Source organism: Hyperolius riggenbachi, chromosome 9 (genome assembly GCF_040937935.1).
Source record: "Hyperolius riggenbachi isolate aHypRig1 chromosome 9, aHypRig1.pri, whole genome shotgun sequence".
NCBI classification, from domain to species: Eukaryota; Metazoa; Chordata; class Amphibia; order Anura; family Hyperoliidae; genus Hyperolius; species Hyperolius riggenbachi.
Window position 1 is genome coordinate 42,042,543 of NC_090654.1, and position 22,649 is coordinate 42,065,191.

At 48.6% G+C, this 22,649-nt stretch overlaps 1 protein-coding gene across 1 annotated transcript in view; it reads right to left on the reverse strand.

Moving 5' to 3' along the window:
• Window positions 1-21,454, reverse strand: part of LOC137531569 (farnesyl pyrophosphate synthase-like) — a 58,567-nt gene extending 37,113 nt beyond the window's left edge. Inside the window, exon 1 of the mRNA XM_068251491.1 lies at window positions 21,409-21,454. Coding sequence (XP_068107592.1) covers window positions 21,409-21,450 — 42 coding nt within the window. The 5' untranslated portion in view covers window positions 21,451-21,454. The remainder of the gene's footprint in view (window positions 1-21,408) is intronic.
• Window positions 21,455-22,649: the final 1,195 nt, after the last annotated feature.

Here is a 22,649-nt window from a genome sequence, read left to right on the forward strand (position 1 = left end):
CATATCCTGTGAGCCCGTCTCAAACAACTCCTCTACCCCAACATCCCCTGCATCACGCCCCTCCTCCTCAGCGCCAACAACAAACTTCTGCACCTCAAACTCCTCCTCCTCCTCCTCCTTGGATGGCCCCATGATCTCCAACTCATACTTCTCAAAAACATCCCTGTACATGGTCACAGTCTCAGGGGAGAAGAGCGTGCTCATTGAGGGCAAGCTGGTCGATGGGGTCACCGTGGCCATGGCCTCAAGCGCTGGTGGAGGCCTGCTGCGGACAGGAGTGCTGGTACTGGTCTCGCTGGTGCTGGAGGCCTGGCTGGAAAAGGTGGCTTCCTGCCTCGCCATTATTTCCACCACAGCCTGCACCTGACTCTCCCCAATGGGCCGTGGGCGACGACCCATCTCAAAGATGGGCGCAACACGCTGCTGTTGCGCCTCTGCTCCCTCCTCCCTGCGGTCAATGGCTGGCGGCGGACCAGTCCCAGACCTGCTGCTGCTGGCAGTGGCTCCTGCAATGGCGCTGCCTCTCCTGGTGGTGCCTCGCCCTCTACCTCTACCTCTGCCAGTCATTGTGCACTATAGAAATACAGTAAAAAAAAATAAGTAGAAGAGGGCGGGAAAGGGTGTAAACTTTAATAAAGTCTGTGTTGGTGGTGACTAGTAGTAGTAGTAGGCAGTAGTAGTAGTAGTACGCACGCAGGTAGCTAAGAAACACCTAAGTACTACGCTACAAGTAAGTCGTGCGGCAGACAGCCGGTGACCAGGGGCGTAGGAATAGGCCCTGCAGCCCCTGCGCCCGTGGGGGGGCCCGGCCCCCCCCTGGGGCCCGCTCGGGGCCGTTTTGTGGGTGCTGGAGGGGTGGCAGCATGAGGGGAAAGCCTTGCCCACAGTCGGCGGGGAGAGGGGTAGTTCCCCCCTCTCCCTCACCTCGGGGCTCTCCCCTCTGCGCTCCCCTCCAGCTCGTAAGTGTGTGGGGCTGTGGTGGGCAGCGGGCAGCGGCGGGCAGATACATACCTGCTTCCGTGCGTTCCATCGGAGACTTCTCCCTCTAGCGGCTGACGTCACTTCCGGAAGTGACGTCAGCCGCTAGAGGGAGAACTCTCCGATGGAACGCACGGAAGCAGGTATGTATCTGCCCGCCGCTGCCCGCTTCCCACCACAGCCCCACACACTTACGAGCTGGAGGGGAGCGCAGAGGGGAGAGCCCCGAGGTGAGGGAGAGGGGGGAACTACCCCTCTCCCCGCCGACTGTGGGCAAGGCTTTCCCCTCATGCTGCCACCCCTCCAGCACCCACAAAACGGCCGCGAGCGGGCCCCAGGGGGGGGGGGGGGGCCCGCTCTGAAAATCTGCAGGGGGGGCCCGGTGGGGCCTAGTTACGCCCCTGTCGGTGACAATTACAATCGGTCACACACGGTCAGACTCAATCAATCAATAGGCTCGGGCAGGTGAAAGACAGTCACAGGTCACTCACAACGGATGCTGGTGGTGGCCTGTATGTGTTGTAACTCTTATTTATTACACACACTACAGATGATAATAAAACCACACAGTAAAAGTGAAAAAAAAATAAGTGAACGGGTACTAGTAGACTAGTAGTATAGTAGTAGACACTAGTAGTAGTACGGACGCACGCAGGTAACTAAGAAACACCTAGTGTACTACGCTACAAGTAAGTCGTGCGGCAGACAGTCGGTGACAATTACAAACGGTCACACACGGTCAGATGCAATCAATCAATAGGCTTGGGCAGGTGACAGACAGTCACAGGTCACTCACAACGGATGCTGGTGGTGGCCTGTCACAGTCAGTAACTAACTAACACAGTACTGAAACTAATAAAGTAACAGACTACAGCAGTAATAATTAACTAAACTAGTACTACTAAGTACACAACTAACTAGAATCCCTAATCTACCTAAGCTAGTAGTAGGCTAAGGCTACCTAGGCTAGCAGGCCTAGCCTGCACACAGAGTAACACTAGCCTAGCACAGTATACACTATACACTAGCTGACTAAAAACAATCAATATACTAGCTAACTATATAAGACAACGATAAATGTGTTCAGGAGGTGTTTAGGAAGCAAAACGCTAGGTTTAGCAGTGAAAAGCACTTGCTCAGACACAGCACAGCACTGGAGAATCTCTCAGTACCAGCAGCAGTCACACAAGTGCGTGGCTCCGCAACATGGCCAACGCCTTATATAGAGGAGGGGAGGGCCAGGCTCCCCTCCTCTGATTGGTTGCTAGGGTTGCCAGCTCCTCGGCAGGAGGACTTCTGATTGGCCCAATCAAGTCATCCCCAAATCCCGAAGCCGAAACCGAACCCACAGCTCCATCCGGCCGAATTTGAGTGCGCACATTCGGCAGGCTTCGTATTCGGGTTCGGCTCGGATTGCAGCATTCGGGTTCGCATGCGGCAAACCCAAAAAACACCCGAATTTTTCGGGGAAACTTCGCATTCGGGGTCCTGCTGAGCAACCCTGTAGAGCAGAAATGTTTGTTTGCACACAATACCCACATGCTGCAATCATATGCTTTACATATATTTCACCTATATATTCATCAGTATACTTTGAATGCAAACGTCGCACAGTGAAAGAAAGCATTCCCCGAAGCATTCCCAGAAGTGAAGTGCAGCTGTTTAGAGCAGTGCAGGAGGATCATATTGCACTGCAATCACAGTGCCTGCCCTTCTAGCCCAGCACGCTGTCTACAAAGTTACTGAGCTGTGCTTCTGAGCCAAGTTTCCCATGTGTTCACTGTGCACAACTACGGAACAGACAGCCTATAATGAGCAGCACATTATAGCCAGTATGTGTGCTCTACACATATCTGGCAGTGGCACCCATGTCCCCTCTCCAGTGGCGGCACCAGGGGGGTGCTTGGGGGTGCTCAAGCACCCCCTAAATTTGTCCAAGCACCCCCAAAGCACCCCCTGGCGTGAACGGACTTCAGGCGTCTAAGAGACGCAGAGTCAGTTCACAGCGGCAGCCGAAGCAGCAGAGAAGGGCTACAGTAAGATGGTCGCCCGAAGCCCTGCTCTCCGGGTAATGCAGGCTGCAGGCAGGAAGTCACGTGGAGGAAGAGGATCGTGGGAGCTGCGCGCCACAAGGAGGTCGGGAGAGGAGGAGGTCGGAACAGGAGGTCTTCTGGCTGTAGGTGAGTAAATGGGTTTTTCTTTTCTTTTTCAGGTGGTGCTGCTGATTGTGGTCAGATCTGCTAAACATTGTGCATATTGGGGTCAGAACTGCTGAGCATTGTGCATATTGGGGTCAGAACTGCTGAGCATTGTGCATATTGGGGTCAGAACTGCTGAGCATTGTGCATATTGGGGTCAGATCTGCTGAGGATTGTACATATTGGGGTCATATCTGATAACGATTGTGCATATTGGGGTCATATCTGATAACGATTGTGCATATTGGGGTCATATCTGATAACGATTGTGCATATTGGGGTCATATCTGATAACGATTGTGCATATTGGGGTCATATCTGATAACGATTGTGCATATTGGGGTCATATCTGATAACGGTTGTGCATATTGGGGTTATTGAACGTGTTTTTTGTTAAAATCTGCTCACATTACGTGTATTTTCTTGAGAAAACCTGCACAATTATGTGAATTTTCTGGGGAAAGGGTCACCAAAACTTGGGCCCTCTGTCTTTGCGTTGCACTTTTAAAGGGAACCCGAGGTGAGAATAATATTGAGGCTGCCATATTTATCTCCTTTTAAGCAATACCAGCTGCCTGGCTGCCGTGTTGGTCCTCTGCCTCTAATTCTTTCAACCATAGACCCTGAACTATGGTTCAGGGGTTTCTGACAATATTGTCAGAACTGACAAGATTAGCTGCATGCTTGTTTCTGGTGTAATTCAGTTCACTACTGCAGCTTAGCTGCATGCAAGATTAGCTGCATGCTTGTTTCTGGTGTAATTCAGTTCACTACTGCAGCCAAATAGATCAGCAGGGCTGCCAGGCAACTAGAATTGTTTAAAAGGAAATAAATATGGCAGCCACCATATCACTCTCACCATGGGTTCACTTTAAATTACAGTTAACCCCACCCTCATCCGGTCATGACCATGCCCATTTTTTGCAGCGGCGCGCCATTTTTGCCCGCGGCGCGCAGGTCGTCGGCTCCCCCGGAAATTGGTCCAACACCTGCATAGTACCCCCTAAAAAAAATTCCTGGAGCCGCCACTGAGTCCGCATCAAACAAAGCTTCAGGCAGCAGAAACCATATGTGAAACAGTGGATGATTGACATCCAGTTGAAGCTCGTGAGAGGCGGGCGCAACGCGTAGGTGGGTGGGGCCTGACACCCGCGCAGCAGTGTGGAGCGCTCTGGCGTCCTGGCAAACCGAGAGGTACCTTGCAAAGCATGCATGCTGGGGGACCACCTAGGACTCTGGAAAACAATCCCTGGACCTGGAATACTAGGATGGGACAAGGGAGTTCAGTGTAACATACCAGCGGAAAGATACTTCACTAAGGGCTGGTTCAGACGGACGTTTGGAGGCGTCGCGTTCGTTGGCGTCGCGGCGGCAATGCGTTCAGGCTTTCAGCAGCGTTCGCATTGCGTTCGGATGCGGTCGCGTTTTTTCTTCCCCTAGGGGGACATTACCCGTCGCGGTTAACCGCCCCTGGAAGCAACATGTAGCTTCCAGGGGCTCCTTGAACGCCAGTGAAAATCAGGACCCGAACGCCGCGTTCGTGCAAACGCGCGTAAAAGCTTGGTACAAACGCTCCCATTCACTTGAATGGGAGCGTTTAACGCCAAGCCCCGAACGCTGGCAGTAAACGCTCTGCAAGCGTCCGTCTGAACCAGCCCTAAAGAGGGCGGTAAGAATCTGATTAGGTAAGTCCTGCTGTGTCATGTGAAGATTGCCATTGGTTTCTGCTGCCTGAAGCTTTGTTTGATGCGGACTGTTTTGATGCGTATGTGGGCTGGGGCCTGATTGATTCAATTATTTAATTATTGCCTGTTTCCTTTCAGGGGTGGGTCAGTCTCCTCTCAGGAGGAAGCCATCCTGCAGCCATCAACTTATTGTGTGGCTTAAATTTACCCCACACCTCAGCCTATATCTAGAACCTTGGCACAAATCCTGATAATGACTAATAAATGATTTAAAGAGAATCTGTATTGTTAAAATCGCTCAAAAGTAAACATACCAGTGCGTTAGGGGACATCTCCTATTACCCTCTGTCACAATTTCGCCGCTCCTCGCCGCATTAAAAGTGTTTAAAAACAGTTTTAAAAAGTTTGTTTGTAAACAAACAAAATGGCCACCAAAACAGGAAGTAGGTTGATGTACAGTATGTCCACACATAGAAAATACATCCATACATAAGCAGGCTGTATACAGCATTCCTTTTGAATCTCAAGAGATCATTTGTGTGTTTCTTTTCCCCATGCACTGAAGTTTCAGGCTGCTCTTTTCTTCCTGCAAACAGCTTTGCCCTTGTTTGTAATTCCTCAGTATGTGAAAGCCCAGCCAGCTCAGAGGACGATTTATCCAGCTGATTAGAGCAGCTTCTCTCTTCTCTCTTATCTAAATAACACACAGGCAGTGTGCATAGAGGGGCCAGAAAGGGTGAGTTCATAGCAGAACCACAACACTGAAGAACTTGGCAGCCTTCCAGACACAGGCTGACAAGTCTGACAGGGGAAAGATACATTGATTTATTACAGAGACTGTCATAGTAGAAAGTGCTGCAGTTAGCCAGAACACATTAGAATAGCTTTTGGAACATGTAGGATGATAAAAAACAGGATGCAATTTTTGTTACGGAGTCTCTTTAAGGCCTCTTGCTTACTGCAAATCGCAAATCTGATTTTCCCAGAATACAGTAACAAAAGAAAAAAAAAACACGGAAAAAATGCGGCATGCAGGACCAACTCCGAGTTGCAAATCGTAATCGCATGTAAAATTGCATCAAAATCGCAAGTCGGACACGTGATCACATGTTGTGTGCAGGAGGCCTTATGCTGATTATAAAACAGTAAAAGTAATTCATTAGCCAATAAATAACATTGTTCTGCTTAAAGAGGAACTGTACCAAAAAAAGTCACTAAATTGAGCTTCCTTATCCCTTTGAAATTCATGATTAGACACAAAGCACTTGAGAAAGGCAATATAAAAGTAGATATATTTGTGCAATACAACTATGAATAAAAGAGAATGGCAGGCTCCATCTTGCAGCTCTATCCCTCCATTTTGCAGCTCTCACTCCATGGGAGGTTCAGAGTCTGATTCTGTGGGCGGTGTTACAGTTACAATAATACAATACAATAACATTTGTAAAGCGCTTTTCTCCCATAGGACTCAAAGCGCATAGCTGTGTCTCAGATTAATACAGGGTTTCAGGCTGGGTTGTGTTACAGAGGAGATAGTCAGATGTTCATGAATGCCAGACTGAAAAGGTAGGTTTTCAGTTTAGACTTAAAGAGGAGATGTTAGGTATAAGGTCTCAGAGAAAATAAACACATATATCAGTAGCTAAAGATTGGCTGTACTTACATTACATATGCATTTCACTGTCCACGTTTGGATTTCACAGAATTTGTATATAGTATATGCAGAGATAGATGCTCCTGACAGCTCATGGCAGGCTCCATGTTTTTCTGTCAAATGTGTCGTCATGTCCTGCCTGCTTCCTGATCACAGAAAAGCTCGTACTTGAACAACACAGTGTGCAATGAATATTAATGAGCCATGTGGCTAGGAACAATAGCTGACTCCTGCAGTGTACTCTGCCCGGAGATTTATCAGTGCTACGCGCTGGACTGATTACAAGCTGCTGTAACGTCTCATTAGCAGGCGAGGGGAGGGCCCCAGAATGCTTTGCAGTATAGTATGCGGCTTGCGTCCTCTTGGGTTTTAACAGCCTTGCTAATAAGCACACATCAAAGGTAACTGAGATTTTTATCTTCACTAATGGCTTTTGGGCTTCCTTCTAAACTGTTTAACACAGGAGAATAGAGGTTTAAATTAGCTTCTGCAGCCTGACAGTTACTCTTTAAATGTTTCCAGGGATGGGGCTGTCCTGATTGGGTGTGGCAGGGAGTTCCAAAGTGTAGGGGCAGCATGACAAAAGGCTCTGTCTCCAAAGGTTTTGAGGTGGACTCTGGTGGTGACCAAGGTGTTACGTCCTTTTGATCTAAGATTGTGGGGGGTGTGATGTAGTTGCAACAAGTCCTTCAGGTATCCAGGGCCCAGATTGTGCAAGGATTTGAATGTCAGTAAGCCAATCTTAAACAGAATTTTCCATTTTATCGGTAGCCAGTGGAGTGAGCTCAGGGTTGGTGTTATGTGGCAATGGCGGGGTTGGCTCGTTAACAGCCTTGCGGCGGCATTCTGTACTAATTGCAGGCGGCGTAAGTCTTTCTTATGCAGGCCTGTGTAGAGGACGTTGCAGTAGTCTAACCTTGATGTGACGAAGGCATGAACTAGGGTTGGAAGATCCTCTGAAGGAATTAGGTGTTTAATCCTTGCAATATTCCTTAGGTGAAAGAAGGAATGTTTCACAACAGCTGAGATTTGATTCCTGAAGCTTAATTTCCCATCAATCAGTACTCCCAGGCTGCGCACACAGTCTGAGTTGTTCAGGTCTTTTGGAGTTATGCTACGTACACACGTGTGACAACGATCGTTCGTTGAGAACGACGAACAAACTTTTAATTGATAAAAGAACGACCTAAGTAAAGATAGTTTTAAAAGGTGTGTAACGATCTGATCGTTAGAACGAACGTTACATCACGTAAAGCAACTATTGCGCCTGCGCATAAAAATTAGAAGTTTCACAGAGAAATAGTGAAATGCGCATGTCAAGCCTAGTACGAACGACCGTTTCCAACGATGTACTACTTTTGCAAACGATCGTCGTTGGTTAAAATCCGCCGAGACAGAACTTTCTTTTGTAGCGATTTGGCTCGTTCGTCGTTTGCCTTAATAGTCGGTGGTTCGTTTTTTGTAACGATCGTCGTTGGTAAAGATCGGGGAACGATCGTTACAAACGACTATAGTCGCATGTGTGTACGCACCTTTAGACATGCCCATTCACGCCCACAGAATGAGATTTGCAGCCCAGTGTCATGAGGTCATCATCAGTCGCCCTGTTACAGGAAAGTGACAGCTGTCCCCCTTCTCCTACCAGTGCATAGCGCATTGGCTAATTAAGACTCATTTGAATCACTCATGATTCAGGTCGGTGATCATCCCAGCTCTCATACACACTGAGAGGTTTGGCACATCACAGTGTAAAAGACTGAACAGGTTTTTTTCCCCCAAAAAATTATTAATATATATGCTTCACTCTTTATAAAACTGACCAAATGTCCACTAAAAAAAATATGACAGGCATGCATATGCTTCACTGATATTACTTCACTCTTGCTAATTTCAGGAAAAAAGTTTTATGCCAAAAAACAACCCTTTTAGATACACGATGGCCCCCTCTCGTTATCAATTCACATACACACTAAGGCCTAGTGCACACCAGAGCGGTTCGGCTGCGTTTTGCGATCCGCTTGCGGCTGCGGATACGCTTGGGTAATGTATTTCAATGGGCTGGTGCACACCAGAGCGGGAGGCGTTTTGCAGAAACGCATACTCCCGGGGTGAGGCATGTTTTGGATTGCGGATGCGTTTCTGCCTCAATGGTAAGTATTGGAAAAACGCAAACCGCTCTGAAAAACGGCAGTTCAGAGCGGTTTTGCAGGCGTTTTTGTTACAGAAGCTGTTCAGTAACAGCTTTACTGTAACAATACATGAAATCTACTACACCAAAAACGCTTCACAAAACCGCAAAATGCTAGCTGAAACGCTACAGAAAAATAAGAAAAAGCGTTTCAAAATCTGCTGGCATTTTGTGGATCTGCTAGCGGTTTTTGGTGTGCACCAGGCCTCAGAGAGGTTTGGCGCTTCACAGTGTAAAAAAGACTGAACAGGTTTTTCCCAAAAAATCATATATATATATATATATATATATATATATATATATATATATATATACTTCACTGTTAATGCTTCACTCTTTATAAAACTGACCAAATGTCCACTAAAAAAAATGACAGGCATGCATATGCTTCACTGATATTACTTCACTCTTGCTAATTTCAGGAAAAACGTTTTATGCCAAAAAGCAACCCTTTTAGATACACACTCTCCCCCTCTCATTATCAGTTCATACACACTTAGGCCTAGTGCACACCAGAGCGGTTCTGCTGCGGTTTGCGATCCGCTTGCGGGTGCGGATCCGCTAGGGTAATGTATTTCAATGGGCTGGTGCACACCAGAGCGGGAGGCGTTTTGCAGAAACGCATACTCCCGGGCTGCTGCAGATTTTGGATTGCGGATGCGTTTTTGCCTCAATGTTAAGTATAGGAAAAATGCAAACCGCTCTGAAAAACGGCACTTTAGAGCGGTTTGCCAGGTGTTTTTTGTTACAGTAGCTGTTCAGTAACAGCTTTACTGTAACAATACGTAAAAAATCTACTACACCAAAAACGCTTCACAAAACCGCAAAATGCTAGCTGAAACGCTACAGAAAAAGCGTTTCAAAATCTGCTAGCATTTTGCGGATCTGCTAGCGGTTTTTGGTGTGCACCAGGCCTGAGTGGACATTTGTTTAGTTTTATATAGAGTGAAGCATTAACAGTGAAGCATATATATGTATTCATGTTTTTTTCAGGGAAAAACTTGTTCAGTCCTTTTTACACTGTGAAGCGCCAAACCTCTCTTAGGCTCTGCATTTTGCAGGAGTGATTTTTCCGCGATTTCACGTGGGAAAAAAATCACTGAACAGTGCTGCGATTTTGGCGCGATCGCGTTTTGCACTTCTATAGCACTGAAACGTGATCGCCTGGAAATCGCCTGAAAATGGTGCAGGTTACGCTTTTGCATTTGGCGTTTGTGGGCGATTTGCGGCGATTAGCGCAAATTGCCCAAGTTAGAACGTTCCCATAGGGTTTCATTATGCTAGCACTTTTAAAAAGCACTAGCGCTTCAGCGTTTAGCCGACATCGCGGCAAACCGCTCTAGTATGAATGGGGCCTAAATGTATAGGTGAACTGATAACGAGAGGGGGGATTGTGTATCTAAAAGGGTTGATTTCTGTCAAAAAACATTTTTCCTGAAATTAGCAAGAGTGAAGTAATATCAGTGTATATATGCGTGCCTGTCTTTTTTTTTTTGGGGACATTTGGTCAGTTTTATAATTTATTAACAGTGAAGCATATATATTTATGATTTTTTGGGGGGAAAAACATGTTCAGTCTTTTTTACACTGTGAAACGCCAAACCTCTCAGAGGCCTAGTGCACACCAGAGCGGTTCTGCTGCGGTTTGCGATCCGCTTGCGGGTGCGGATCCACTAGGGTAATGTATTTCAATGGGCTAGTGCACACCAGAGCGGGAGGCGTTTTGCAGAAACGCATACTCCCGGGCTGCTGCAGATTTTGGGCCTTAGGCCTGGTGCACACCAGAGGAGTTTTTCTGAGCGTTTTGAGTTTTTAAATCTGCTGCTAATGTTATCCTATGTGTCTGTGCACACTGGAGCAATGAGGTTTTGTAAAAATAAAAAAAAATACAACTTGAGGATGCACACCTGGGAGTAAACAGAATTCAACTTGAGTTACAATGCATTTGGGTGCTATGTCTAAAAGACAGTACTAGTATAAAGTGAAAGGACACGCACACCTTGTATATTCTGATGCAAAAAAAAGTCTGTATTGAAAATACTGACAAGACATACAAAAGACATGTAAAGTGAGCTGTGCAGGCTGTATTAACATTAGTGCACAGCCAAATGCATGATATACATCCAAGTACAATGATTCAACATGTATGCTATAACACCATACTGCTAGCTGGTGCATCAGAGGAATGAAAACAGTACCATGCACTGGTAACAGTAAAAAAGGGCGCAGGAGGCTAGTGGACAAATCGGGCGCCGCCATTCACTCCCATAATAAATATCGTTTAATGGGCGCCCGATAGGAAAAAAGGACGCCGGAGAAAAATAACGTTTTAAAAGCGGCGCCCGGAGACTTAATGTTTTATTACTGCTTCTCATGATTACACATTATTTAATGATTTATACATTTTTTAATATTATTTTTAAACGAAAAACAGTACAATATTTTTTCAAACATTATTTTTAAACGAAAAACAGTACAATTTTTTTTTAACATTATTTTTAAACGAAAAAACCGCATACCGTATATACTCGCATATAAGCCGACCCGCATATAAGCCGACCCCCCAACTTTTACCTCAGAAATCAGGAATAAGGCATTGACTCGCATATAAGCCTCCTCCCCAGTATAGCCCCCTCACCAGTATAGGGTAAATAGTCAGGGGGCACAGCATAAATAGCCAGATGATGTAAATAGCAGGGGAACAGATGTCATAAGGCAAAGTTATGATGCAGGCTCAGGTAGTAAAGATCCTCCTGATACATAGAGAGGGCAGCAGCTTTTAATCAGTCATTGTCTGTTTGGGGAAGTATTTATTTTGAACTCATAGCTAATCTTTCTGCAGCTCTTCACCTTAATTCATCAGGACAGTGTAACTAGTGAGAGAAGCATGCCTTGCAGCACTGGTACCCCTGCTGTGTTCTGTGTCAGTGTCTATGCCAGGCAGCCCCCCATCCCCCCTTGCAACATGGTGTGGGGTGTGGAGCGCGTCAGACAACTGACCTGTGTCCCGTGTGGCTACAGTGGAGCAGAGTGGGAAGAGAAGCATGCCATGCGGTGCTGTGGATCCCGTGCCCTGTGTCTGCCCTTGCAACATGATGTGTGGCATGTGACAATAGGATAACTGACCCGTGTCCCCATTGTGACAGAAGCTGAGATAGAAGCATACCGTGTGTACTGGGGATCCCCACTGTGTTCGGCGTGTGGGGCAATAAGATGACTGACCTGTGTCCCCGTTGTGATGGTTGCAGTGGAGAGAGCAATGGAGTGCCGAGAATCCCTCTTTAGTTTCTCCATGCGTCTGTGTTATTGTGCCTCAAGGCGCCACTAGATGGCGTCATAGATAAGAGACACGGCCAGCCCATCAGAGAGAGGTACGGGAATCCCTGGCGAAACACGTGATGTTGTTGCTCTCCGCTCCGCTCCTGCGACAATGGGGGGACACTGGTCAGCCGTCCTATTGCTACATGCTCCACATCATATCACGAGGGGGCAAGCACAGACACCCAACACAGCGGGGTTCCGTAGTGCGCACGGTTTGCTTCAATCCCTGCTTCTGCCGCAACGGGGACACAGGTCAGTTATCCTATAGCTGCACACTCAACACCATGTTGCGAGGGGGGGCAGGCACAGACACAGGGCACAGCGGGGATCCCCAGTGAGCACAACATGCTTCTCTCTCCACTCTGCTCTAGTGTAACAACAGCATGCCCGCGGGACAGTTATTACCGCAGACACCATCTGAGGGGCGCGGAAACAGCTGGGATGTGTGGACCAAGTACATGACTCGCATATAAGCCGAAGGGGGGACTTTTGAGCACATTTTTTGGGGTCAAAAATTCGGCTTATATGCGAGTATATACGGTAATATGTTTTTGAAACTTTATTAATGCTTATCACAGGGGGGTCTTAGGTTTAAGCACCAACAGGGGGGTCTTAGGTTTAGGCACCAACAGGGGGGTCTTAGGTTTAGGCACCAACAGGGGGGTCTTAGGTTTAGGCACCAACAGGGGGGTCTTAGGTTTAGGCACCAACAGGGGGGTCTTAGGTTTAGGCACCACCAGGGGGGTCTTAGGTTTAGGCACCAACAGGGGGTCTTAGGTTTAGGCACTAACAGGGGGGTCTTAGGTTTAGGCACCAACAGGGGGGTCTTAGGTTTAGGCACCAACAGGGGGGTCTTAGGTTTAGGCACCAACAAGTGGGTCCTAGGTTTAGGCACCAACAGGGGGGTCTTAGGTTTAGGCACTAACAGGGGGGTCTAGGGGTTAGGGGTAGGTACAGGGAGGGTCACTTAATTTTTTTTTTAAACGTTATTATACGTTTCACTATTTAAACGAAAGATTAACGTTTTTACAATTGCCGATTTAATGCACATTATTTAATGATTTATAACTTTATAAAACATTAATTTTAAACGAAATACAGTACAATACATTTTTAAACGTTATCCATGCTTATCGTTTAAAACCCCGCGCCCTTTTTTCCCAGCGCCCCTTTTTAAAGTACGCCCTGCAGGGGCTGAACAACACTGAAGAAATAAACAGCAACATATGACAAAACAAGAGTCCATGTAAATCACAGTGATGAGAACGAACACCGCTGTATTACCCAGATGGCGCGGCGTTTCGGAAATAGATTCCTTTCTCAATGGGATTTGGCTGTAGGTAGCTGGAGGCAACAGCAAAGTTGTGCAGAGCGGCGGTGTCCGCCAAATCCCATTACGAAAGGAATCTATTTCCGAAACGCCACGCCGTCTGGGTAATACAGCGGTGTTCGTTCTCATCACTGTGATTTACATGGACTCTTGTTTTGTCATATGTTGCTGTTTATTTCTTCAGTGTTGTTCAGCCAGTGCATGGTACTGTTTTCATTCCTCTGATGCACCAGCTAGCAGTATAGTGTTATACAGGGGTCTAGTCCTGGAAAAAGAAGTGAGTGGACTCACCCCAAAAACCTCTGCGCCGCGCGCGTGGGCGTAGTCATGGGTGGGGCCAAATATACATGGCCTTAGCAGTGGTATAAAAGGTCTGCCAGGGGAAGTTTGAGCTCTGTCGTAGAGTATCCCCAAAAGTAGATGTAATCTGACAGCATTTCACCAAAAATACACAATCTGGCAGAGGTTCCTCCAAAATACAGATAATATGGCAGTGGTTCCCCCAAAATAGACAATCTGGCAGCAGCAGTTCCCCCAACATACACATAATCTGGAAGCAGTTCCCCCAAATACGTGAAACCTAGTAGTGGATCACCCAAAATACATGTAACACCCAAAATACATGTAATCTGGCAGTAGTGGTCCCCAACATACACAATCTGGCAGCGGTTCCCCAAAATACACGTAATCTGGCATCAGCGGTTCCCCAAAAATACAGATCTGACAGCAGTTCTGCCAAAATAGGTACCCCCAGTATAGCTAGCCAGGTCTATAAGTGTTTCCAGTATAAGTAGCCATGTGTATAGTTGTCCCCAGAATAGGTGGCCAGATGTAGAGATGTCACCAGAATAGGTAGCCAGGTGTATAGATGTCCTTAGAATAGGTGGTCAGGTGTAAAGATATTCCCAGAATAGGTGGCCAAGTGTATAGATGTCCCCAGAATAGGTAGCCAGGTCTATAGGTGTCCCCAGTATAGCCAGGTGTCCCCAGTATATCTAACCAGGTGTTCAGGTGTCCCCAGTATAGCCAGGTGTATAGGTGCCCCCAGTATAGCCAGGTGTATAGGTGTCCCCAGTATAGCCAGGTGTGTAGGTGTCCCTAGTATAGCCAGGTGTGTAGGTGTCCGCAGTGTATGTAGCCAGGTGTATAGGTGTCCCCAGTATATGTAGCCAGGTGTATATGTGCCCAGTATATGTAGCCAGGGGTATATGTGCCCACTATATGTAGCCAGGTGTATAGTGGCCCCCAGTATATGTAGCCAGGTGTTTAGTGGCCACTAGTATATGTAGCCAGGCGTATAGTGGCCCCCAGTATATGTAGCCAGGCGTATAGTGGCCCCCAGTATATGTAGTCAGGTGTATAGTGGCCCCCAATATATGTAGCCAGGTGTTTAGTGGCCCCCAGTATATGTAGCCAGGTGTTTAGTGGCCACTAGTATATGTAGCCAGGCGTATAGTGGCCCCCAGTACATGTAGCCAGGTGTATAGTGGCCCCCAGTATATGTAGTCAGGTGTATAGTGGCCCCCAATATATGTAGCCAGGTGTTTAGTGGCCCCCAGTATATGTAGTCAGGTGTTTAGTGGCCCCCAGTATATGTAGCCAGGTGTTTAGTGGCCCCCAGTATATGTAGCCAGGTGTTTAGTGGCCCCCAGTATATGTAGCCAGGTGTTTAGTGGCCCCCAGTATATGTAGCCAGGTGTTTAGTGGCCCCCAGTGTATGTAGCCAGGTGTTTAGTGGCCCCCAGTATATGTAGCCAGGTGTTTAGCGGCCCCCAGTATATGTAGCCAGGTGTATAGTGGCCCGCAGGATATGTAGCCAGGTGTTTAGTGGCCCCCAGTATATGTAGCCAGGTGTTTAGTGGCCCCCAGTATATGTAGCCAGGTGTTTAGTGGCCCCCAGTATATGTAGCCAGGTGTTTAGTGGCCCCCAGTATATGTAGCCAGGTGTATAGTGGCCCCCAGTATATGTAGCCAGGTGTTTAGTGGCCCCCAGTATATGTAGCCAGGTGTTTAGTGGCCCCCAGTATATGTAGCCAGGTGTATAGTGGCCCCCAGTATATGTAGCCAGGTATATAGTGGCCCCCAGTATATGTAGCCAGGTATATAGTGGCCCCCAGTATATGTAGCCAGGTATATAGTGGCCCCCAGTATATGTAGCCAGGTATATAGTGGCCCCCAGTATATGTAGCCAGGTATATAGTGGCCCCCAGTATATGTAGCCAGTTGTTCCCCCCCCCCCCCCCCTGCTGGAGGGGAGCAGCGCAGCAGAGAGGAGCATTGTGCGCAGCGTGGGGAAGGGCGGACGTCCCCCCCTCACCTTGGGGCTCCTCTCCCTGGCTCTCCCCTCCATAAAGATGCGGCGGCGGCGGTGACTGGCAGCGGCATCGGTGGGCGGGACTTGCCTCCTCCAGTGTTCCGGGTGGACGCTGTGCGTGCCGCTGCTCTGGTCTTCACTAGACCAGAGCAGCGGCACGCACAGCGTCCACCCGGAACACTGGAGGAGGCAAGTCCCGCCCACCGATGCCGCCGCCACATCTTTATGGAGGGGAGAGCCAGGGAGAGGAGCCCCAAGGTGAGGGATGGGGGGGGGAAACGTCCGCCCTTCCCCACGCTGCGCACAATGCTCCTCTCTGCTGCGCTGCTCCCCTCCAGGGTGCTAGGGGGGACGGCGTTCACTGTCCAAAAAAAGTAAGTGGACGCCGTCCCCCCGCGTTCACGCAGGACTCGACCCCTGGTGTTATAGCATACATGTTGAATCATTGTACTTGGATGTATATTATGCATTTGGCTGTGCACTAATGTTAATACAGCCTGCACAGCTCACTTTACATGTCTTTTGTATGTCTTGTCAGTATTTTCAATACAGACTTTTTTTGCATCAGAATATACAAGGTGTTTGTAAAAAAAAAAACCATAGCATTACATTGGGAAGAGCTTTTAGAGGTTTCAAAAGCTCTTCCCAATGTAATGCTATGTTTTTTTTTTTTTACAAAACCTCATTGCTCCAGTGTGCACAGACACATAGGATAACATTAGCAGCAGATTTAAAAACTCAAAACGCTCAGAAAAACTTCTCTGGTGTGCACCAGGCCTTAGGGCACCGAGCGGCTTTTTCAGCGTTTCAGGTGCTTGCGGCTACAGATACGCTTGGTCAATGTATCTCAATGGGGTGGGTCACACCAGAGCGGGAGGCGTTTTGCAGAAACGCATACTCCCGGGGTGAGGCATTTTTTGGATTGCGGATGCGTTTCTGCCTCAATGTTAAGTATAGGAAAAACGCAAACCGCCCTGAAAAACGGCAGTTCAGAGCGGTTTTGCAGGCATTTTTGTTACAGAAGCTGTTCAGTAACAGCTTTAATGTAACAATATCTGAAATCTACTACACCAAAAACGCTTCCCAAAACCGCAAAATGCTAGGTGAACCGCTACAGAAAAATAAGAAAAAGCGTTTCAAAATCTGCTAGCATTTTGCGGATCTGCTAGCGTGTTTTGGTGTGCACCAGGCCTGAGTGTGTATGAGGATCATCCCAGCCCTGCCCACCTGCTGTACCCATTACCAGAGGCACCCCCCCTCCTCCTCCTCCTGGATTCTTCTATCACTCAGGGCCCATTTCCACTATTGCAGTGCGGAATCGCCAGTAATTGACCGCTGACAAAATCGCATGCGGATGCGATTCCGCATGCGTATTTTGCCACGATTTTGCATAGGTTAGGATATATGCGATGTTAACCATGTTACTGCCTCATTTACATTAGTTTCTATGCCAAATCATACGTGAAATCGCAGGAAAATACGCATGCGATTTCCCTATTCAATGCATTGCCTGCGATTCGCAAAGTGGTGTGCGGGGAGCGAATTCTGACGGCTCTGCCGTGCAGATTTTTCCTGCACAGAAAAAACGCTCAGCACTTCGGACAAGTGGAAACAAGCCCATCCACTTGTATTGGCTATGCGAATCCACATGCAGACAACGCATACGGATTCGCGATAGTGGAAACGGGCCCTCAGGGGCTCTGGTGGTGAGATCTCTGTGCACCTGAGTTCCCAGCTCTGCACACCTGCTCCACCCATTACCAGAGGCTCCTCCCCTGCTGGATTCTCCTATCTCTCAGGGGATCTGGTGGCGAGATCTCTGTGTTCCGGAGTTCCCAGGTCTGCCCACCCGCTGCACCCATTACCACAGGCTCCCCTCCCCTGCTGGATTGGTGGAGGGGGTCCATACTTATATACTATGAGACACCCAAAAGGTAGACATACACTGAGTGATAACAGGCAGATTGAACCAACAGACAAATCTCTCGCTAATGAAATCGGATTACAGAGATTTCGGTATGTTGCCCATACACTGCAGGGCGATTCCCGATTGAGTTTAGCCTAAAATCTTCTCAGGTATTGGCCGAGGCTGCCATATCTGTGTGTGTTTGTAATGTGTACATGTGCTGTTATGTGCGTTTATACATAACCTGTCCTGTGTTGCGGTGCCTGTCCATCTTCCGTCTCTCTTCTATTACCTGCATACACGCTGCCAACGCATAGCCCACTGGTGCTTGATGTCACACACGCCCCCTGCTGGCAGCATGTCTGTGGCTCATAGAAGAGCATTGCAAGACAGACGAACCAATGCGGCACAGGACAGGTAATGCTCATTACATACATACACATTGTGGGAACAGCTCCAGGGGTTTTTATCGCGTGTGACACTCGTTCCAATATCGGTTGCCTATATCGGACTCCTGTTCTCTCTCCTTGGGTCTCATATCTGTTAGGCTCCCTGTAGTGCTGTCAGCACGGCTATTTTGCTGGGGATCAGTGAATAATGGCGCACAGCGCCTATGCATTAAAATGGCGCTGCATTAAAAAGATACGCTTATCGCTATTTATCGTTAGTACTGCATAATAATGGCGCACAGGGAAAAAAGAAGAAAAATGGCACACACTAACGTTATTTATCAATAGTGGCACACACTAACATTATTTATCAATAGTGGCACACACTAACGTTATTTATCAATAGTGGCACACACAAACGTTATTTATCAATAGCGCCCTACATAAGCCAAACTGCAGACGTTATGTAACTGCAAAACGGTGAATGGATTTAATGTAACACTGTCAAGGTTAGGGTTAGGCACCACTGGGGGGTCTTAAGGTTAGGCACCACCAGGGGGGTCTTAGGGTTAGGCAACACCAGGGGGGTCTTAGGGTTAGGCACCACCAGGGGGGTCTTAGGGTTAGGCACCACCAGGGGGGTCTTAGGGTTAGGCACCACCAGGGGGGTCTTAGGGTTAGGCACCACCAGGGGGGTCTTAGGGTTAGGCACCACCAGGGGGTGGTTAGGGTTAGGCACCACCAGGGGGGTGGTTAGGGTTAGGCACCACCAGGGGGTGGTTAGGGTTAGGCACCACCAGGAGGTGGTTAGGGTAAGGCACCACCAGGGGGTGGTTAGGGTTAGGCACCACCAGGGGGTGGTTAGGGTTAGGCACCACCAGGGGGTTTAGGGGTTAGGGATAGGTACAGAGAGGGTTCTGTGTGTTAACGGTAAATAACAATAAGGCTTTAACGTTAAATAGCGATAAGCGGCAAACGGATTAGCGGCAACACCGTGCGCCATTATTCGCAGGCGCCATTTTCAGATGGATGCATTTTGCTGGGTTCTCCAGGCACCTTCTCCCCTTTCCTATCTCTGCTGGTCTCTGTACTGTGCAGGGGGAGGGAAATCTCTCCTCTGTGCACCCAGGCATATCTGTCAGGAGCATCTGCTGGGCTTTCTGTTTACTCTTCTTACCTGTCCTGTCTCTCTGCAAAAATCTGCTCTGCTCTCTCTTCCCTCCACTGTCTAATCTGATGTCCCTCCTTGATCCACCATGCCCCTCTCCCTCCTGTCCACTCCACTGGTCTCCTTGCTTATCTATCCTCCCTGGGCATACACAAGTCGACCTGGCGGCTCGATTAGCCGCCGGATCGACTCCCGCCGTGTCCCCGCGGGCGCTTCCTTATCTTCCACTCGATTCCCGGTATTGTCTGCCCGCGGGGAATCGATCCGGCGGGTCATCGGACCTGTCGGATATTATCAATCGAGCCATCAGCGGCTCGATTGATAAGGAAAAAACGAATAGTGTATGCCCAGCGTTACCTCTTGATGTTCCTCCTCCTTCCCACCACTCACACCCCCATGTCCACCCTACAGTCTCCTGGCTTATCTAGCCTCTCTCCACTGCGGGTGCTCGCTTCCAGAGGCGTATCTGGGCAATATAGCACCTATGGCAAACACTGAAATTGCGCCCCCTCCCCTCCCCCCAACACACACTTCAGCTAGTTTACTATTAGTACAGGCACAGGGTAGCAGCTTGTAGTGGCTGGATAGTGTACTTGTCAAGGGCTCTGCCTCTGACACAGAAGACCTGTGTTAGAATCTTGGCTCTTCAAGTTCAGTAAGCTTGTTTTACTCAGTAGCAGACCTTGGGCAAACACTCCCTAACACTGCTAGTGCCTATAGTGCGCGTCCTAGTGGCTGAAATTCTGGTGCTTTTGAGTCTGCCAGGAAAAAAAGCATGATACAAATGTGTCTTGTCTCATAATGTACATACCGGGGGTGGCAGGAATCATCACACACTGCAGCTAGTTTACTATTAGTACAGGCCCAGAGTACCAGCTTATACTGTAAATTCTGGAGGTAGCAAAGATCAGCACACACTGTAGCTAGTTTACTATCAGTACAGGCACATAGTCACAGATGATACTGTACACATTAGAGGTATTAGAGATCAGCACACAGTGCAGCTAGATTACTATTAGTACAGGCACAGAGTAACAGGAGTAACGGCTTACACTGTACATAGTGGAGTTATCTGAGATCAGCACATGCTGCAGCTAGATTACTATCAGTAAAGGGCCAGAGTACCAGCTTATACGGTACATTCTGGAGGTAGCAGAGATCAGCACACACTGGCACTGCAGCTAGTTTACTATCAGTACAGCCACAGAGTAACACCCTATACTGTACATACTGGAGGTAGCAGATATCAGCACGCACTGCAGCTAGTTTACCATCAGTACAGCCACAGAGTAACACCTTATACTGTACATACTGGGGGTAGCAGAGATCAGCACACACTGCAGCTAGTTTACCATCAGTACAGCCATAGAGTAACAGCTTATACTGTACACATTAGAGGTATTAGCGATCAGCACACAATGCAGCTAGATTACTATCAGTACAGGCACAGAGTAACAGCTTATACTGTATATAATTGAGGTAACAGATCAGCACACATTGCGGTTAGTTCACCATCTATGGCGGTGAGTTGGGCGCAGGGTGAGCCGCTAAATATGATTTAACCTCCAAGTCATGGCAACTTGGAGGGAAAAGTAATTTGGGGTCCGCCAAGGAATTACCCTGTGTACATGCCGTGGACTATAGCAGTGCCCAACTCATGAGCTACGCTTCAGGTGCCAAGATAAACTGTTTCCTCGTGTCACCGACTATGGGATGGGGATGGAGGAGTAGATAAAGGGGGGACCCACTTCTGTGATTATATCAACCACACTTTAATATTGGAAGGGGGGGGGGGGGGGTTATTGTCCATGCTCTATATGGGGCTGAAAGAGCGGTGCTACATTGGACACAAAGGAGGAGGGAGGGTGAAACATTCTCTATATAAGTACTATATATATGTGTACGTGCACATCGCAAAGGCACACATACATTCACACACAGACACACATACTGTACGACACACACACATTTATACTGTGCACAGATATGCCACACATAAAGCACGCAATGCATACATACAAGCAGCGATTTATACGTGGATCCAGATATATGCACACATAAAAAAGCAGTGCAGGAGGATCATTTTGCACAGCAATCACAGTGCCTGCCCTGTCCTAGCCCAGCACAAAGTTACTGAGCTGTGCTTCTGAGCCAAAACTTTCCCATTTGTTCACTAAAACTACTGAACAGACAGCCTAAAATGAGCAGCACATCCCAGCCAGTATGTGTGCTCTACACATATCTGGCAGTGGCACCCATGTCCCCTCTCCCATCTACCTGTTCCTGCAAGGCTGGCTCCACTCCAACAGAGCGATCCATCTCTGCTCTGCTTCCAGGACCCCCCCCCCCCCCCCCCTGCCTGCTTAGAGGGGGGGCGTGCCGCTTCTGGCCCCGCCCCCTTTGTGATCCAAATCACTCATTTTGATGATTTGGATGATTCGACTCACAAAAGAGATCTGAATCGTTCATGATCCAGACAACACTCACAGCACACAGTGCATACACACAAGCAGCCATTCATACACAGGTCCATACACATGCACACATACATATTGCATACATACAGCAGCACCTCCAGCTCACAGCACTCTGACACGCTGTCTCCCCTGCACGTGTGTCTGTGTATCTCTTCTCTTTCTAGTCTTCACTTTCCCGGGGGAGGGGAGGGGGGAGCTGGACCTGCTTACATTCCAGGACTCTGCAGTTCTGTTATCAGCTTGTTAGTCCACAAAGCTGTAAATGCCGGAGCAGGAAGGAATGGGAAATGTATATCAGGCTCCAGCCTGATCTAAGTCTATTTATTTTTGCTGCAAGAGGAGGACTACATCTCCCAGCATGCCTTAGCGCCCTTTATTACACAGCAAATCAGAGCTGTGTGGGGCGGCTGAGGCATCGGCTCTTTGAAAACCGAGAACCGGCTGTTGTTGTTCGCAGCAAAGAGCCGGCTCGTTCGCGAACGACCCATCACTACTGCACTGGCCAAAGACTTCTAACAGGAAGTCAGCGGGCAGCGCTGATCTGCAATGGGGAGCAGGCCCGGCCCTAGACCATTTGCTGCCTGAGGCAAACTTTAAAGAAATTGCCGCCGCGGCCCCCCCCCCCAAGCCGTGGGTGTGGGGGGGGCCGCCCGAGCTGGAGGGGATAGCGGGCAGGAAGGGGGTATTGGGCCTAGCGGCGGGGAGGTAGGTCGGACCCCCCCTCCCTCGCCTGGGTCCCCCGTCCTCCGCTCCCCTCCAGCTTGTTAGGTCGCTGGCTGGCTGCAGCTATAAGAGGCAACAGGCAGGGATCACTCACCTCTTCCTCGTTCCAGCCTGCGCTCCACTGACGTCACTTCCTGCTACGCCGCAGGTGAGTGATCCCCGCCTGTTGCCTCTTATAGCTGCAGCCAGCCAGCGACCTAACAAGCTGGAGGGGAGCGGAGGACGGGGGACCCAGGTCGAGGGAGGGGGGGTCCGACCCCCCTCCCCGCCGCTAGGCCCAATACCCCCTTCCTGCCCGCTATCCCCTCCAGCTCGGGC